This window comes from Phyllobates terribilis, unplaced genomic scaffold, assembly GCF_046119375.1.
Source record: "Phyllobates terribilis strain yellow unplaced genomic scaffold, ASM4611937v1 Scaffold_321__1_contigs__length_2177432, whole genome shotgun sequence".
Classification (NCBI taxonomy): Eukaryota; Metazoa; Chordata; class Amphibia; order Anura; family Dendrobatidae; genus Phyllobates; species Phyllobates terribilis.
In genome coordinates this window covers 1,407,650-1,427,448 of record NW_027363081.1, presented here as the reverse complement: position 1 = coordinate 1,427,448, position 19,799 = coordinate 1,407,650, and the positions used below count along the sequence as shown (strand labels likewise).

The following is a 19,799-nucleotide window of genomic DNA, read 5'->3' as shown; positions in this document are numbered from 1 at the left end:
AAGACATTGTGACTTCTCCAGCCAGGACTCGTCTGCGGAGATTACAGCACAGACACATCTGACTCCTCACCACCGTCCCCATCTATTCCCAACCTGAACAATCTCCGCATCCTACTCGCCTCTCCCCCGCTCCCCTGCAGGGCATCGTCGTCTTCTGAAGACTGTAGCTGACTTCAGTGTCCAAGCAACGGGGGTGAACGACATCACTGCGATGCGCCCAGTCACATGCACGCCACCGTCACTGCTGGCCCTTGATTGGCCGGCAGCGTGTATTGTGGCACATGGACCCGGCAAGTTTGTGCTCTGTAATACCCTCCGGTGTCATTTTATTGAAGACACTGTGTCTGTGAATTCGCACACACAATATCTTCAATAAAGCGGCGCCGTAATGCGGCATGCACATGCGCTGACTCTGGAAACAAATAGTGCAGGCTTCGGACAGAAGGACACAATCACCATTATATATATGTTACCAGTCTTATATACACATGTATACAGCCGTTTCCTTTATTCATATGCACACACCAGTGCTACAAGCGTTTCTCACTAAATTAGAATATCATCAAAAAGTTAGTTTATTTCAGTTCTTCAATACAAAAAGTGAAACTCCTATATTATATAGAGTCATTACACACAGAGTGATCTATTATATAGAGTCATTACACAGAGGGATCTATTATACAGAGTCATTACACACAGAGGGATCTATTATATAGAGTCATTACACACAGAGGGATCTATTATATAGAGTCATTACACACAGAGTGATCTATTATATAGAGTCATTACACACAGAGGGATCTATTATATAGAGTCATTACACAGAGGGATCTATTATATAGAGTCATTACACACAGAGGGATCTATTATATAGAGTCACTACACACAGAGGGATCTATTATATAGAGTCATTACACACAGAGGGATCTATTATATAGAGTCATTACACACAGAGGGATCTATTATATAGAGTCATTACACACAGAGGGATCTATTATATAGAGTCATTACACACAGAGGGATCTATTATATAGTCATTACACAGAGGGATCTATTATATAGAGTCATTACACACAGAGGGATCTATTATATAGAGTCATTACACACAGAGGGGTCTATTATATAGAGTCATTACACACAGAGGGATCTATTATATAGAGTCATTACACACAGAGGGATCTATTATATACAGTCATTACACACAGAGGGGTCTATTATATAGAGTCATTACACGCAGAGGGATCTATTATATAGAGTCATTACACACAGAGGGATCTATTATATAGAGTCATTACACAGAGTGATCTATTATATAGAGTCATTACACACAGAGGGATCTATTATATAGAGTCATTACACACAGAGCGATCTATTATATAGAGTCATTACACACAGAGGGATCTATTATATAGAGTCATTACACACAGAGGGATCTATTATATAGAGTCATTACACACAGCGATCTATTATATAGAGTCATTACACACAGAGGGATCTATTATATAGAGTCATTACACACAGAGGGATCTATTATATAGAATCATTACACACAGAGGGATCTATTATATAGAGTCATTACACACAGAGGGATCTATTATATAGAGTCTTTACACACAGGGATCTATTATATAGAGTAATTAACACAGAGGGATCTATTATATAGAGTCATTACACACAGAGGGATCTATTATATAGAGTCATTACACACAGAGGGATCTATTATATAGAGTCATTACACACAGAGGGATCTATTATATAGAGTCATTACACACAGAGTGATCTATTATATAGAGTCATTACACACAGAGGGATCTATTATATAGAGTCATTACACACTGAGGGATCTATTATATAGAGTCATTACACACAGAGGGATCTATTATATAAAGTCATTACACACAGGGATCTATTATATAGAGTCATTACATACAGAGGGATCTATTATATAGAGTCATTACACACAGAGGGATCTATTATAGAGCCTCATTACACACAGAGGGATCTATTATATAGAGTCATTACACACAGAGGGATTTATTATATAGAGTCATTACACACAGAGGGATCTATTATATAGAGTCATTACACACAGAGAGATCTATTATATAGAGTCATTACACACCGAGGGGTCTATTATATAGAGTCATTACACACAGAGGGATCTATTATATAGAGTCATTACACACAGAGGGATCTATTATATACAGTCATTACACACAGAGGGATCTATTATATAGAGTCATTACACACAGAGGGATCTATTATATAGAGTCATTACACACAGAGGGATCTATTATATAGTCATTACACAGAGGGATCTATTATATAGAGTCATTACACACAGAGGGATCTATTATATAGAGTCATTACACACAGAGGGGTCTATTATATAGAGTCATTACACACAGAGGGATCTATTATATAGAGTCATTACACACAGAGGGATCTATTATATACAGTCATTACACACAGAGGGGTCTATTATATAGAGTCATTACACGCAGAGGGATCTATTATATAGAGTCATTACACACAGAGGGATCTATTATATAGAGTCATTACACAGAGTGATCTATTATATAGAGTCATTACACACAGAGGGATCTATTATATAGAGTCATTACACACAGAGGGATTTATTATATAGAGTCATTACACACAGAGGGATCTATTATATAGAGTCATTACACACAGAGAGATCTATTATATAGAGTCATTACACACCGAGGGGTCTATTATATAGAGTCATTACACACAGAGGGATCTATTATATAGAGTCATTACACACAGAGCGATCTATTATATAGAGTCATTACACACAGAGGGATCTATTATATAGAGTCATTACACACAGAGGGATCTATTATATAGAGTCATTACACACAGCGATCTATTATATAGAGTCATTACACACAGAGGGATCTATTATATAGAGTCATTACACACAGAGGGATCTATTATATAGAATCATTACACACAGAGGGATCTATTATATAGAGTCATTACACACAGAGGGATCTATTATATAGAGTCTTTACACACAGGGATCTATTATATAGAGTAATTAACACAGAGGGATCTATTATATAGAGTCATTACACACAGAGGGATCTATTATATAGAGTCATTACACACAGAGGGATCTATTATATAGAGTCATTACACACAGAGGGATCTATTATATAGAGTCATTACACACAGAGTGATCTATTATATAGAGTCATTACACACAGAGGGATCTATTATATAGAGTCATTACACACTGAGGGATCTATTATATAGAGTCATTACACACAGAGGGATCTATTATATAAAGTCATTACACACAGGGATCTATTATATAGAGTCATTACATACAGAGGGATCTATTATATAGAGTCATTACACACAGAGGGATCTATTATAGAGCCTCATTACACACAGAGGGATCTATTATATAGAGTCATTACACACAGAGGGATTTATTATATAGAGTCATTACACACAGAGGGATCTATTATATAGAGTCATTACACACAGAGAGATCTATTATATAGAGTCATTACACACCGAGGGGTCTATTATATAGAGTCATTACACACAGAGGGATCTATTATATAGAGTCATTACACACAGAGGGATCTATTATATACAGTCATTACACACAGAGGGATCTATTATATAGAGTCATTACACACAGAGGGATCTATTATATACAGTCATTACACACAGAGGGATCTATTATATAGAGTCATTACACACAGAGTGATCTATTATATAGAGTCATTACACACAGAGGGATCTATTATATAGAGTCATTACACACAGAGAGATCTATTATATAGAGTCATTACACACCGAGGGGTCTATTATATAGAGTCATTACACACAGAGGGATCTATTATATAGAGTCATTACACACAGAGGGATCTATTATATAGAGGCATTCCAGACAGAGAGATCTATTATATAGAGTCATTACACACAGAGGGATCTATTATATAGAGTCATTACACACAGAGGGATCTATTATATAGAGTCATTACACACAGAGGGATCTATTATATAGAGTCATTACACACAGAGGGATCTATTATATAGAGTCATTACACACACAGGGATCTATTATATAAAGTCATTACACACAGGGATCTATTATATAGAGTCATTACACACAGAGGGATCTATTATATAGAGTCATTACACACAGAGGGATCTATTATAGAGCCTCATTACACACAGAGGGATCTATTATATAGAGTCTTTACACACAGGGATCTATTATATAGAGTAATTAACACAGAGGGATCTATTATATAGAGTCATTACACACAGAGGGATCTATTATATAGAGTCATTACACACAGAGGGATCTATAATATAGAGTAATTAACACAGAGGGATCTATTATATAGAGTCATTACACACAGGGATCTATTATATAGAGTCATTACACACAGAGGGATCTATTATATAGAGTCATTACACACAGAGGGATCTATTATATAGAGTCATTACACACAGAGTGATCTATTATATAGAGTCATTACACACAGAGGGATCTATTATATAGAGTCATTACACACTGAGGGATCTATTATATAGAGTCATTACACACAGAGGGATCTATTATATAAAGTCATTACACACAGAGGGATCTATTATATAGAGTCATTACACACAGAGTGATCTATTATATAGAGTCATTACACACAAAGGGATCTATTATATAGAGTCATTACACACAGAGAGATCTATTATATAGAGTCATTACACACCGAGGGGTCTATTATATAGAGTCATTACACACAGAGGGATCTATTATATGGAGTCATTACACACAGAAGGATCTATTATATAGAGGCATTCCAGACAGAGAGATCTATTATATAGAGTCATTACACACAGAGGGATCTATTATATAGAGTCATTACACACAGAGGGATCTATTATATAGAGTCATTACACACAGAGGGATCTATTATATAGAGTCATTACACACAGGGATCTATTATATAGAGTCATTACACACACAGGGATCTATTATATAAAGTCATTACACACAGGGATCTATTATATAGAGTCATTACACACAGAGGGATCTATTATATAGAGTCATTACACACAGGGATCTATTATAGAGCCTCATTACACACAGAGGGATCTATTATATAGAGTCTTTACACACAGGGATCTATTATATAGAGTAATTAACACAGAGGGATCTATTATATAGAGTCATTACACACAGAGGGATCTATTATATAGAGTCATTACACACAGAGGGATCTATAATATAGAGTAATTAACACAGAGGGATCTATTATATAGAGTCATTACACACAGGGATCTATTATATAGAGTCATTACACACAGAGGGATCTATTATATAGAGTCATTACACACAGAGGGATCTATTACATAGAGTCATTACACACAGAGTGATCTATTATATAGAGTCATTACACACAGAGGGATCTATTATATAGAGTCATTACACACTGAGGGATCTATTATATAGAGTCATTACACACAGAGGGATCTATTATATAAAGTCATTACACACAGGGATCTATTATATAGAGTCATTACACACAGGGATCTATTATAGAGCCTCATTACACACAGAGGGATCTATTATATAGAGTCATTACACACAGCGGGATTTATTATATAGAGTCATTACACACAGAGTGATCTATTATATAGAGTCATTACACACAGAGGGATCTATTATATAGAGTCATTACACACAGAGAGATCTATTATATAGAGTCATTACACACCGAGGGGTCTATTATATAGAGTCATTACACACAGAGGGATCTAATATATAGAGTCATTACACACAGAGGGATCTATTATATAGAGTCATTACAGACAGAGAGATCTATTATATAGAGTCATTACACACAGAGGGATCTATTATATAGAGTCATTACACACAGAGGGATCTATTATATAGAGTCATTACACACAGAGGGATCTATTATATAGAGTCATTACACACAGAGGGATCTATTATATAGAGTCATTACACACAGAGGGATCTATTATATAAAAGTCATTACAGACAGAGAGATCTATTATATAGAGTCATTACACACAGAGGGATCTATTAGATAGAGTCATTACACACAGAGGGATCTATTATATAGAGTCATTACACACAGAGGGATCTATTAGATAGAGTCATTACACACAGAGGGATCTATTATATAGAGTCATTACACACAGAGGGATCTATTATACAAAGTCATTACACGCAGGGATCTATTATATAGAGTCATTACACACAGAGGGATCTATTATATAGAGTCATTACACACAGAGGGATCTATTATAGAGCCTCATTACACACAGAGGGATCTATTATATAGAGTCATTACACACAGAGGGATTTATTATATAGTCATTACACACAGAGTGATCTATTATATAGAGTCATTACACACAGAGGGATCTATTATATAGAATCATTACACACAGAGAGATCTATTATATAGAGTCATTACACACCGAGGGGTCTATTATATAGAGTCATTACACACAGAGGGATCTATTATATAGAGTCATTACACACAGAGGGATCTATTATATAGAGTCATTACAGACAGAGAGATCTATTATACACTGTCTATTTGCATGGTAAATTACATAGCCAAACTAAATTGGGAGGCACTAATTTACTGCATATATATTTCCAAGTGACTTTATATTTGCATAATTTCTTAAAGGGGTCTAGTGATAAAATGTCTTTATTGTAAATTTTTATTTCCATCCACCAAAGAACTGGCTACAAACTCCCAATTTACTTTGGCTATGTAATTTACCATGCAAATAGACAGCGTGTCTGAAACTGTTAACACATCAGGATGACAATCTGAGTGTCAGATATTAAAAGTAAAACACCCCTGTAGTTTGTGTGCGAAATAGCCATAGTAATAATAATAAAAAAAAATATCTTATTCCTATCAGGATTTGAAATCTAACACTGCAGCTTTAGAGACTGGTGCCTTACTATTGCGCTATCCAGTCAAGTGATACTAACTGATACCTTTTCTTGTCTTATGAGATCAACCATGAAAATACTCAGGATGACTAAAAGTCATTATGATTCTGAAGTTTGAAGTAAGTCACACATCAGACTCACACATCAGAATTAAATATCATTTGAATTTGGCTTGCTTTCAGTCTGTCCCAATGAGTTTTAGACAAGTGTGCACTGAAAATAATGTAACCAAATAGAACTCCTATATTTTTACAGCTGAGTTTATAGTTCAGTGGTTAGTGCACTGGCTTTGGGACACAGAATTTTGGGGTCAAGTCCCAACAGCGAACAGTTAATTTTTTTTTATTATTATTATTACAGTTGTCAAAGTCACTTGTCAGAATCACTCGTCAAAATCACTTGTCAGAATCACTCGTCAAAATCACTTGTCAGAATCACTCGTCAAAATCACTTGTCAGAATCACTCGTCAAAATCACTTGTCAGAATCACTCGTCAAAATCACTTGTCAGAATCACTCGTCAAAATCACTTGTCAGAATCACTCGTCAAAATCACTTGTCAGAATCATTTGTCAAAATCACTTGTCAAAATCACTTGTCAGAATCACTCATCAAAATCACTTGTCAGAATCACTCATCAAAATCACTTGTCAGAATCACTCATCAAAATCACTTGTCAGAATCACTCGTCAAAATCACTTGTCAGAATCATTTGTCAAAATCACTTGTCAGAATCACTCGTCAAAATTACTTGTCAGAATCACTCGTCAAAATCACTCGTCAGAATCACTCATCAAAATCACTTGTCAGAATCATTTGTCAAAATCACTTGTCAGAATCATTTGTCAAAATCACTTGTCAGAATCACTCGTCAAAATCACTTGTCAGAATCACTCGTCAAAATCACTTGTCAGAATCACTCGTTAAAATCACTTGTCAGAATCACTCATCAAAATCACTTGTCAGAATCAGTCATCAAAATCACTTGTCATGTTGGAACGTTCAAGTACGTCCCATGCGCAGCTTCCAGGCTGATGAGTGCAAATTTGCCTCCAGTATTTGCTGATAACGTGCTGCATTCATCTTTCCTTCAACTTTTACCAAGTTTCCTGTGCCTTTGTAGCTCGCACAATCCCAAAACATAAGCGATCCACCTCCGTGCTTTACAGTAGGAATGGTGTTCCTTTCATCATAGGCCTTGTTGACCTCTATCTAAATGTAATGTTTATGGTTGTGGCCAAAAAGTTCAATTTTGGTCTCATCACTCCAAATTACCTTGTTCCAGAAGTTTTGAGGCTTGTCTCTGTGCTGTTTGGCGTATTGTAGGCGAGATGCTTTGTGGCATTTGCGCAGTAATGGCTTTCTTCTGGCGACCATGCACCCATTTTTCTTTAATTGCCTCCTTATTGTGCATCTTGAAACAGCCACCCCGCTAGTTTTCATAGAGTCATGAATTACAGCTGATGTTATTTGTGGGTTTTTCTTTGAATCCCAAACAATTTTCCTGGCAGTTGTGGCTGAAATTTTTGTTGGTCTACCTGACCATGGTTTGGTTTTTACAGAGCCCCTTATTTTCCATTTGTTATTCATAGTTTGAATGCTGCTGACTGGCATTATCAATTCCTTGGCTATTTATTTTTGTATCCCTTTCTTGTGTTATATAGTTCAACTACCTTTTCTCGTAGATCCGTTGACAATTCTTTTCACTCACAATCCAGAAACGTCAGTGGCTGGATGAAAGATGCAAGAGTCTGTCTGGATCCCAGAAACTCACTCAGCTTTTATGCACACACACTGATTACAAGCACACAGGTTACAGGTGAGGATGTTACCTTTAGTTGCCATTCAAACCCATTTGTGTCAAATTCTGTGCATGTTATCAGGCCAAAATCACCAGGGTATGTGAACTTTTGATCAGGGTTATTTGGATGTTTTGGGTTGTCATAAAGATTTAAATGAGACGCGAATTAGCGTTATGGAAGATGAGTCTATGAGAAACATATTCAGCTACAGACTCCAAGGAAGAAACTGCTTGTGGTCTGTGGTCTAAAATATATAGGTTTTATTACTAGATGTAAAGAAGAAAACTAGATACTGTAAAATAATATATCTCCTCATATGTTTCCCTTATTATCTCCAGTAATTGTATTATCACACAGGATTTTTATAATGTTACATCGTCTCATCTTCTTCTCATTCAGGTCTCTACAATATCGGACCCTCTCAGTGAATATCTTCTATATAAGAGAATTTTCCTGATTTACCCATCAAGGATGGTTATGGACAGAGACAAGATGGCGGAGAGGATATTACACCTCACTCTAGAGATCCTCTTCCGGCTTACTGGAGAGGTGAGAGATTCTGATGACGTCACATTACATCATTCTTATCTATGGGAATAACAGATGGACAGAACTGGAGAGGTGAGGACTCTGGAAATGTCTGGAGTGAGATTTATTAATGTGTCTCTCCATTACCAGGATTATACAGTAGTGAAGAAGACCTCTAGTGAGCGCTGTCAGGCACCTGTGTCTGAGGGATGGGGAAGACCCCTGAGCCCAATCACTGGGCCTCCACCTCACCCCCTGATACACGAGAACATCAATGACCAGAAGATCCTAGAACTCACCTACAAGATGATTGAGCTGCTGACTGGAGAGGTGACACTGCTGGGAATGCTGGGACATTATACAGTAGTGCTATGGAGGGATCGGGGGGATGACGGTATCATTATATGTGTCAGGTTCCTATAAGGTGTCAGGATGTCGCCGTCTATTTCTCCATGGAGGAGTGGGAGTATTTAGAAGGACACAAAGATCTGTACAAGGACGTCATGATGGAGGTTCCCCAGCCCCTCACATCACCAGGTAATAGACAGGACTAAATACACACGGACTATAATTATCTGTATGTAAAGAATGAATTCAGTCCTTGTATGTGTTTCCTCCAGATCGATCCAGTAAGAGGACAACACCAGAGAGATGTCCCCGTCCTTTTCTTCCACATGACTGTAAACAAGAAGATCCCAATGTTCCTCAGGATCATCAGGTAGATGGAGAGAAGGTGTCATGAGATCTCCCCTATGATGTGTAGACGGCTGTGAAGGTCTTGTGCTCAGTCTTGTTTTATCCACCAGTATTATATGTTTTACACTTGTGTAATGAGTACGTTGGAGATGGCAGGATTAGAGCTGATCATAGATGGGACTTCTCCATCTGTTTGTGACTTTTACAATATTTGTTTCAGGGTGAAGATCTGACCCATATTAATACTACAGAGACATATGTGAGGGGTGATGAGCGGTGTAAAGAGGGGATTCCTACATATGACCACCCAGGTGAGTAGTAACCACTAAATGTAGAAAAGTCACAGATTCTTCTCAGTCACCGGCTGTGGCTGCTTTATAGGTCGTGTGATCACCATTTTTCCATTAAAGTACAACATTCTCTTCCACCGAAAACTGTTCAAATGACTTTGTGAATTATGAAAGCCCTTTTCTATAGAACTTACAACCTGGAGGATCCACCTCCCCCCTGGGATTAGGAGATGCTGACCTTTAACTGCCCAGATCTGTAAATCCATTCACTGCTCTGACAAATTATTATATATCTCCAAAACTTATATTTCCAAATTTCACAGACTAATCCAATTGGAGTAAATGGTAAAAATTAACTTTTATTTTTTCACGATTAAAACTAGAAATATAGTAGCAAAATGTAAAAATTATTGACTCAATGGTCCCAGAACTGAAAGTCAGCTAGGATATTAGCAGTAAAGAGTTTGTCACTCAAGATTATTGCAATATATATCAATTATGTTTGTTTAATCAGGATAATAGATCTTCCTACCGTTTCTATCTAACAGAACAATTTATTCAGGAGAACTGTGAATAAATTCACTGTGGTAAGCTTTAAAATTCATGAAGCCGACACATTGGCAGTTTCTCTTATCTTGTGCTTATAGCAGCAGTTACAGGATATTGAGAGATTCTCTTGCTTTATCCCTAATCTTTTCAGCAATCATATAGTACAATAGACAGTCTCCTAGATAATGCCAATCATTAGAGCCTGTTAGCTGAACTTCTCATATTATAGCATTAGCGATGAGGATGAAGCTATCGTGATGGACGTCCATAGCTGCTGCTACTGTGGGGAAAATAAGTATTTGATACACTGCTGATTTTGCAAGTTTATCGTAGGTACACTTCACCTGTGAGAGACAGAATCTTAAAAAAAATCCAGAAAATCACATTGTATGATTTTTAAATAATTAAACTGTATTTTATTGCATTAAATAAGTATTTGATCACCTACCAACCAGCAAGAATTCTGTTCTCTCACAGACCTGTTAGTTTTTCTTTAAGAAGCCCTCCTACTCTGCACTCATTACCTGTATTAATTGCACCTGTTTGAACTCGTTACCTGTATAAAAGACACCTGTCCACACACTCAATCAATCAATCACACTCCAATCTCTCCCCCATGGCCAAGACCAAAGAGATGTCTAAGGACACCTGTAGACCTGCACAAGGCTGGGATTGGCTACAGGACAATAGGCAAGCAGCTTGGTGAGTAGTGATGAGCGAATTTATTCGAAATCCAATCTTACAACCTAAGGTTATGTGCCCTCAATGCAGAAACGAAGCGGAAAATTTCCGCTTCATTTCTGCATCTTCTTGCCAGAAAAAACGCGTGCGGAATCTAACACTTGTTTTTGGCGCGTTTTTGACATGCGGAATTGCCATGCGTTTTTCTAATGCATTGAGTAGGCAATTCCGCATGCATAAACGCAAAAATAATGGAGATGCTGCGGATTTTCCCGCACATAAAATCCCCTGCGGAAAATTAAGCAGCATAGGCACAGAACATGCGGATTGTCATTAGGGACCTTGGGCACGTATTACCAAGCGTTTTTCAAGCGTTTCCACAGCAAAAACGCTTGAAAAACGCATTGTGGGCACGCAGCCTCAATTCGATACGAACATGGCACACTCGGATTCATGATCGGAAATGCAAGCAAAATTTCTTAAAATTGGAAAAAATCGGCAAAGTTCGGGGAATAAATGCAGGAACGTGATTGCGGGGCAACTACAGCGTTTTGAACAGTTTGGCTAGCATAGTGCTTGTTTATGATGAGCGGGGGGATGTGGCAGATGAGTGGGGTGATAGATCAGTGGTGCGCTTGTAATTTTTTTATTTATTTATTTTGTCCTGTAGCCGGTAACTTTAAGTCAGGAATGCGTGGCTAGCCAGTCAGAGCGCAGGAAGCATCCACAGTGTCCAGATACAAGGGCTTCTGCAATTGGCTGCTGAAATCACATTTCCTCTCGATATAAAAACCAGCCATGTTCCCTCAGCGCCATTTTATCCATGTTACTGAAGGACACAGACGCTGCTGAGTGTGCGCCCTTGTACTGAAAGATATTAGCTAGATAGATGGGTTCTTGTTTGGAAGTCAGATAGTGTAACATAGTAACGTAGATTGGATAAAGACCTAGGTCCATCAAGTTCAACCTTTCTCCCCCAATTGTACTCCCCATACCAACACTACACTAAGTTACTGGAACTAGGCCTCACAAATGGATTACCATTTTTATTATTACTGCACTATTACAATTACAAATAACCATAAATAATTTTTAATTAGTTTTATTTTTTGTATTACTGTTATTGTATTACTAAAATCCCTGTACCTAAATCTTTTGATCCAGAAGAAGGCAAAAAACCAAGGATACATTCAGCCAATTTGCATCATGGGGAAAAATTCCTTCTTGACCCCGAGAAAGGCGATCAGTACAGGAACCCTGGATCAAATGTACTACTATAGGTGTAACATTTTGTCTAATTTAACTCTAGGACACCATATTACCTGTAGCGAGGAAATCATCCAGCCCTTTTTTGAAAGCTGTTATAGTGTCGGCCATTACTACCTCCTGTAGTAGGGCATTCCACAGTCCGACTGCTCTGACTGTAAAGAACCCTTTACTGTTTATGTGCCGGAATCGCCTTTCTTCCACCAGTAATGATTGCCCCCTGGTCCTTAGTCTTTGGAAGGAATAAGTCATGTGCTACACCTTTGTACTGACCACACATATATTTATACATGTCAGTGAGATCCGTCGTTTTTCTAAGCTAAACAAGCTCAACTTTTCCAACCTCTCATCATATGAGAAGCCTACATCCCTTGTAATAATCTAGTTGCCACCTTTGAACTGACTCTAACTTCTGAATATCCATTTTGAAATGTGGAGCCCAAAACTGGATTCCATATTCCAGATGTGGCCTCACCAGTGATTTATAAAGGGGTAACACGTTGGGATCGCAGGATTTTATTTCTCTTTTTATACACCCTAAAATGTTGTTTGCTTTTGCGGCAGCTGCTTGACATTGAGTACTTGTAACCAGAATACCCAAATCCTTCTCCTGTTCTGTAGTCCTGAGTATACTCCCATTTAATGTATATGTAGCCATAGGATTACTCCATCCTGTGTGCATTACACTACATTTATCTACATTAAACCTCATCTGCCAAGTGTTTGTCCATTCAGTCATCTTATCCAGATCATTCTGCAATATCGTAATGTCAAGATCAGATTTCAATATCCTACATAGTTTGATATCGTCAGCAAAAACTGACGTTTTACTCACAATCCCATCCCCCAGGTCATTAATAGAGGTTAAAGAGAATTGGTCCTAGCACAGATCCCTGCGGCACCCCACTGCTTACTATGTCCCATTTAGAGAATGTGCCATTTATGACAACCCTTTGTTTCCTATCATTTAGCCAATTCCTTACCCATCTAAGTCCTTTCTTCTGTAGCTTCAGTATAAGGCTGTTATGTGATACAGTATCGAATGCCTTTGCAAAGTCCAAAGTATTTCCTTAAACATGCCCCATTTACGTTTGGTATCTATCCCCAGTTACCATGACATGGTCCCAGTCTACACAATTAAGCTCTTCCCTTAATTTGTTGAAATCAGCTTTCCTAAAGTTTCAGGTTTTTGCATTTCCTTTTTGAAATGTTTTATTGAATATTACATTGAAACTTATCATATTATGGTCGCTGTTTCCCAAATGCTCCCGGACCTCTAGATCTGAAATTGTATCTGGTCTATATGACAGCACCAGATCCAGCAGATTACCTCCCCTGGTTGGTTCATCTACCAACTGAGAGAGGTCATTGTCCTGAACTGTGGATAAGAATTTGTAGCTTTTAGCACAACTGGAAGATTCTGTGTCCCATTGAAAATCTGGATAGTTAAAATCCCCCATAATAAGGACCCTATTATTATTTGCTGCATTTTTAATTTGTTCCATCATTTTGTCCTCTACCAGTTCAGCTATATTAGGAGGCTTGTAACAAACTCCTCTTAGCAGCTTTCCATTATGACCATCCCCATGTATATTTACCCAAACTGACTCTACATTGTCGCAGCTTCTCCCAATGTTATCATTGAACACGTTTTAAGTTGGATCTTACGAAAATACACATCCCTCCACCTTTTTTGTCTTTCCTATCCTTTCTAAATGTAATCCCTCCATGTTTGTCACCCAGTCATGGCTTCAGTCATGGCTTTTTCCAGCCAGGTTTCCGTAATACCTACCACATCATATTTCATGACCGACATAAGAGCCTCCAGTTCAGCCATTTTGTTTGCAAGACTTCTTGCATTTGCCAGCAGACATTTAATACAATTAGCACATTTGCTACTCCTACTCAGCTCCCTACATTCCTTGCATATCCTAGCCCCACCCTAGATGCTCTATTGCCCCTGCTGTCCCACTCTCTCTGTCTAGTCCAGGGGTCTCAAACACTGTTGCCCCTCCGGCTGCTTCTTGCGGCCCGCAGGCACATAGACCCCGTAACGATCATGGCTCTCTCCAGCAGCCACCGACATCAGCGCAGTAGTGCAGTGTATTGCCGCGCAGAGACCGGCCCTCTGCACAGCAATACCAGTATCAGCCGCCGGCCTATCAGAGGCCAGCAGCTGACATCTGCGCATGGCAGTGACGTCATACGCTACTGCGCTGGGACGCAGATGTCAGCTGCTGGCGTCTGATAGGCCGGCGGCTGATACTGGTATTGCTGTGCAGAGAGCCGGTCTCTGCGCGGCAATACACTGCATTACAGCGCTGATGTCGGCGGCTGCTGGAGAGAGCCGCGATCATTACGGGGTCTGTGCCTGCGGGCCACAGGTGCGGAAAGGACGCCGAGGGAACGGAGGACAGGTGAGAATCTTTTTTTTTTCTCTGTCATGTGAAATACAGCACAGGGGACCTGTGCTCAGTATGGGGGGGGCACTGTGCGCAGTATGGGGGGACAGGGTCCCTGTGCGCAGTATGGGGGACAGAGACCCTGTGCGCAGTATGGGGGGAAGGGGACCCTGAGCGCAGTATGGGGGGACGGGGACCCTGAGCGCAGTATGGGGGGACGGGGACCCTGAGCGCAGTATGGGGGGATGGGGACCCTTAGCGCAGTATGGGGGGATGGGGACCCTTAGCGCAGTATGGGGGACGGACGGACCCTGTGCGCAGTATGGGGGACGGACGGACCCTGTGCGCAGTATGGGGGAGGGACGGACCCTGTGTGCAGTATGGGGGGGACCTGGATGGGGGACATGTCTGCAAGATAAGGACCAGGATGGGGGACCATGTCTGCAATATGGGGGACCATGTCTGCAATATGGGGGACCTGGATGGGAGGACCATGTCTGCAATATGGGGGACCATGTCTGCAATATGGGGGACCATGTCTGCAATATGGGGGACCTGGATGGGGGACCATGTCTGCAATATAGGGGATCTGGATGGGAGACCATGTCTGCAAGGGGACCTGGATGGGAGACCATGCCTGCTATATTGGGACCACCTCTGCAATATGGGGGACCTGGATGGGAGACCACGTCTGCAATATGGGGGACCTGGATGGGAGACCACGTCTGCAATATGGGGGACCTGGATGGGAGATCACGTCTGCAATATGGGGGACCTGGATGAGAGACCATGTCTGCAATATGGGGGACCTGGATGGGAGACCATGTCTGCAATATGGGGAACCTGGATGGGAGACCATGTCTGCAATATGGGGAACCTGGATGGGAGACCATGTCTGCAATATGGGGAACCTGGATGGGAGACCATGTCTGCAAGATGAGGACCAATTCAAAAGGTGTATATAAAATAAAATGGTATCACTAAAAATATCACTTTGTCATGCAAATAATGCGGACCCCCCAAATTAAATGTTTTTCCGTGTGCGGCCCATATGCCCAGCTGAGTTTGAGATCCCTGGTCTAGTCTATCTATCCCCTTATAAGCACGCATACCCTCCCTCCCCCCAGATCCTAGTTTAAAAGCTCCTCCATCCGTCTGACCATTTTCCCCCAGCATAGCTGCTCCCTCCCCATTGAGATGCGGCCCTTCCCTACAGTAGAATAAATCCTACAAAACAGAAGGAGTTTCTCAGAGTTACCAAGAAAATAAATTCACAATATCTAAACACAAGATCAATAGACCAACAAAACAATATTCACTTGACAAAAAAGTCATATAAAAATATTTTTTATTTTATAGCAATTAATGTAATAAAAATTCAAAAGGGCACAAGCATAGACAAAAAACATACAACAATACAAATAAGATAAAAATGAAGCTCAAATGAGGGAATCAGGGGGTAACGCATACAGGGGAGTATGTATGATGTATTACTTATTAGCCATAATGGGATATAGTAAAGGGAATATGTATATAATTATATAAATATAAAGTACAAGTGATATATATCTATCAGAATTAACATATACAGGATGTGCAGATATGTCACTAAAATATTTAGTAACTAATGAATGGTTAGTCTGATGATTACATATAGTTCATAGTCCCTTTAAGTATCCCCTTTTGAACATGATTATTTCATATGATTATATATAATTCATAGTCATTTTTAATCAAAACATCACCTCTTTTTCAAAATAACATGATTCCATTACATCCAGGAGTCAATTACATTAAATTTAATTAATTCAAAAAGGTCCTTTGTACAGGAATAAATATTGAGTAAAAACTAGGGCAAAAATCTAATTGTAAAAGAGATTATTACTGAAGTCAACCAGCATCCACCTGCTCCCTGTCACCGGACTGGTGAGAAGGTCGGCCTTGGTCTCCATGAACCCAAACCCTTCTTTCCTGCACCAATGTCTAAGCTACTTGTTTATCTCCCTAAGCTCCCGCTGTCTATCTAGTGACGCATGTGGCACCGACAGTATTTCTTGGAGGTCCTGGCCTTCAGCTTCTCTCCTAGTTCCCCGTAATCATTTTTAAGGACCTTCCACCTCCCTCTAACTTTGTCATTAGTACCAATGTGTACCATGACTGCTGAGTTTTGCCCAAACCTACCCAGCAATCTGTGTATCCGATCCGCTATATGTTGAACCCGAGCAACCAGCAGACAACACACTGTTCGGCATTCACGGTCTCGGCGGCAGATGACTCCGTCTGTCCGCCTATTTATAGAGTCTCCTACCACCATCTGTCTGGTCTTTGCTGCACTCCTATTACCCTCCTTCCTACAACAGTCGTCTTCCTGGTTGCTAGGAGCGTCCTGCTTTAGTGATCCCAGTCCTGGGATAGCAATCCTAATATCAGCCAAACAGGCATATTTACTAGGTTGTGCCAGATCAGGACTGGGCTCCCTGGCACTTTTCCCCCTACCCCTTCTTGTAACATTTACCCAGCTACATACTTCTCTATTCTGGTCTTCCCCACCTCCACCCGCCTCCATATCACTGGCCCTAACCAGCACAATCTCAGTGAGCTCTAAACTCCTGTCCAGGTTTGCAATGCTCCTGAGTGTTGCTAGCTGCACGTTTAGATCCGGTATCTGGGCTTCCAAATATGTAACTCGTTGACATCGAGCGCAGACTTTTTCACCCTCAAACGGCTGTTCAAAGCATGCATACATCTCACAAGACACACACCTGGTAGCATTGCCCATGGAGCACATACTATATGGTGATAAACAATACAAGTAAAAGCAGAAAAACAAATAGAAGGTTAGTAAGGAAAACACCAAACTATGCTCTGGTGTTAAACTATGTTATTGCGTTTAACTATGTACTTTACTGCCGCCTTTGTACTTAGCTGCAGCCTCTGGGACGCTCAATCCAGCCTCTTCACGCTCGGCAGCCTCGCTGGTTGTTTTTTGACTTGTAGTGCTTGCAATCAGCCCAGCACAGGATATGGATAATTTAAGTAGAAATGTTCAAAAATATAAAATTTAAGCCTTTTTTATTTAAAAATAATAATTGGTTTTATTCTTGGCATATGACTGTACCAGGAGATCAGAGGGACAGCTGACATCTTCAATTTTCAAATCGGATGATCTTGAGATCCCACAGGATACAATTGAAGTGAATGCCATTACTCCAGATTTACCATCATCCCTTCACAGCAAAGATCTGTCATCTGATCTTTTGAAACAGGTCCTGTCTTCTGATTCATTACCGACTACTAAGGAAAATCAAAGTCACAAAATAAGCATTAAAAAACGAACTGCTCCTAAAACAAAGAAGCCATTTTCACGTTCAAAATATGGAAATAGTTTTCCCCTCCAAAAGTCTTTTCTAAAACATCAACAATTTCACACAGCGGAGAATAGATTTTCTTGTTCCAAGTGTGAGAAATGTTTTAAAGAGAAATCAGACCTTGTTAGTCACCAGAGAACTCACAAAGGGGAAAAGCCATTTTCATGTTCAGAATGTGGTAAATGTTTTGTTTGGAATTCATATCTTGTTACTCACCAGAGAACTCACACAGGGGAGAAGCCGTTTTCATGTTCCGAATGTGGGAAATGTTTTAACCAGAAAGCGCATCTTCTTGGCCATCAGAAAATTCACACAGGGGAGAAGAGTTTTTCATGTTCAGAATGTGGGAAATGCTTTGTAGATAAATCAAGTCTGATCAAACATCAGAGAATTCACACAGGGGAGAAGCCTTTTTCATGTTCAGAATGTGGGAAATGTTTTACAGAGAAACCAAGTCTTACCAGACATCAGAGAACTGACACAGGGGAGAAGCGTTTTTCATGTTCAGAATGTGGGAAATGTTTTACAGAGAAATTATGTCTTATTCAACATCAGAGAACTCACACTGGTGAGAAGCCTATTTCATGCTCAGAATGTGGGAAATCTTTTACACAGAAATCAAGTTTTGTTAGGCACCAGAGAACTCACACAGGGTAAAAGTCTTTCTCCAGTTCAGAATGTGGAAAATGTTTTGTGAATAAATCTCTTCTTAGTCACCAGAGACGTCACACAGGGTAAAAACCATTTTTATTTTCTTAATTTGAGAAATTTTTTTCTTGGGGAAACAATTCTTAATAAACTTCAGAGAAGTCACACAGGGGAGAATATTTTTTAATGTTCAGAATGTTGGAATGTTTTAACTGAAAATTGTATCTTCTTAAAGGGGTTGTCCACTACTACCACAACCCCTTGTCATTCCTCATGTTTGCCTTGATTAAATAAAAACACTAATACTCAGATCCCGTGGCCTATAAGATACATTTTTAGCAAGAAACAAATCTTGCTAATAAGTGATTGGGTGTTATAGACTGGAGGCAGCTTCCTGTGACAGAGGAGAACGCTGAAACACTGCCCTTTCTGATCACTGAGAGAACTGCTCTCTCTCCTCTAGCCCCACACTTATGTAACTGATTGGTGCAGTGCAGGAAAGGAAGGAACCGGGACCATCAGAGGTTGCCTGTCCTGAGTGAGCAGCTGAAGGACCTTCCACCCGACTAGCTCAAGGAT

The 19,799-nt window shown here is 39.6% G+C and overlaps 1 protein-coding gene across 1 annotated transcript; it reads left to right on the top strand.

Annotated features, from left to right (window-relative positions):
* Window positions 1–18,305: 18,305 nt before the first annotated feature.
* LOC141221142 (uncharacterized) lies at window positions 18,306–19,387 on the top strand (the record flags this gene model as incomplete). The annotated part of the gene is made up of 1 exon (XM_073666491.1): window positions 18,306–19,387. A coding segment is annotated over one exon (924 nt), but the record flags the coding sequence as incomplete, so codon positions are not given.
* Between the last annotated feature and the right edge of the window lie 412 nt (window positions 19,388–19,799).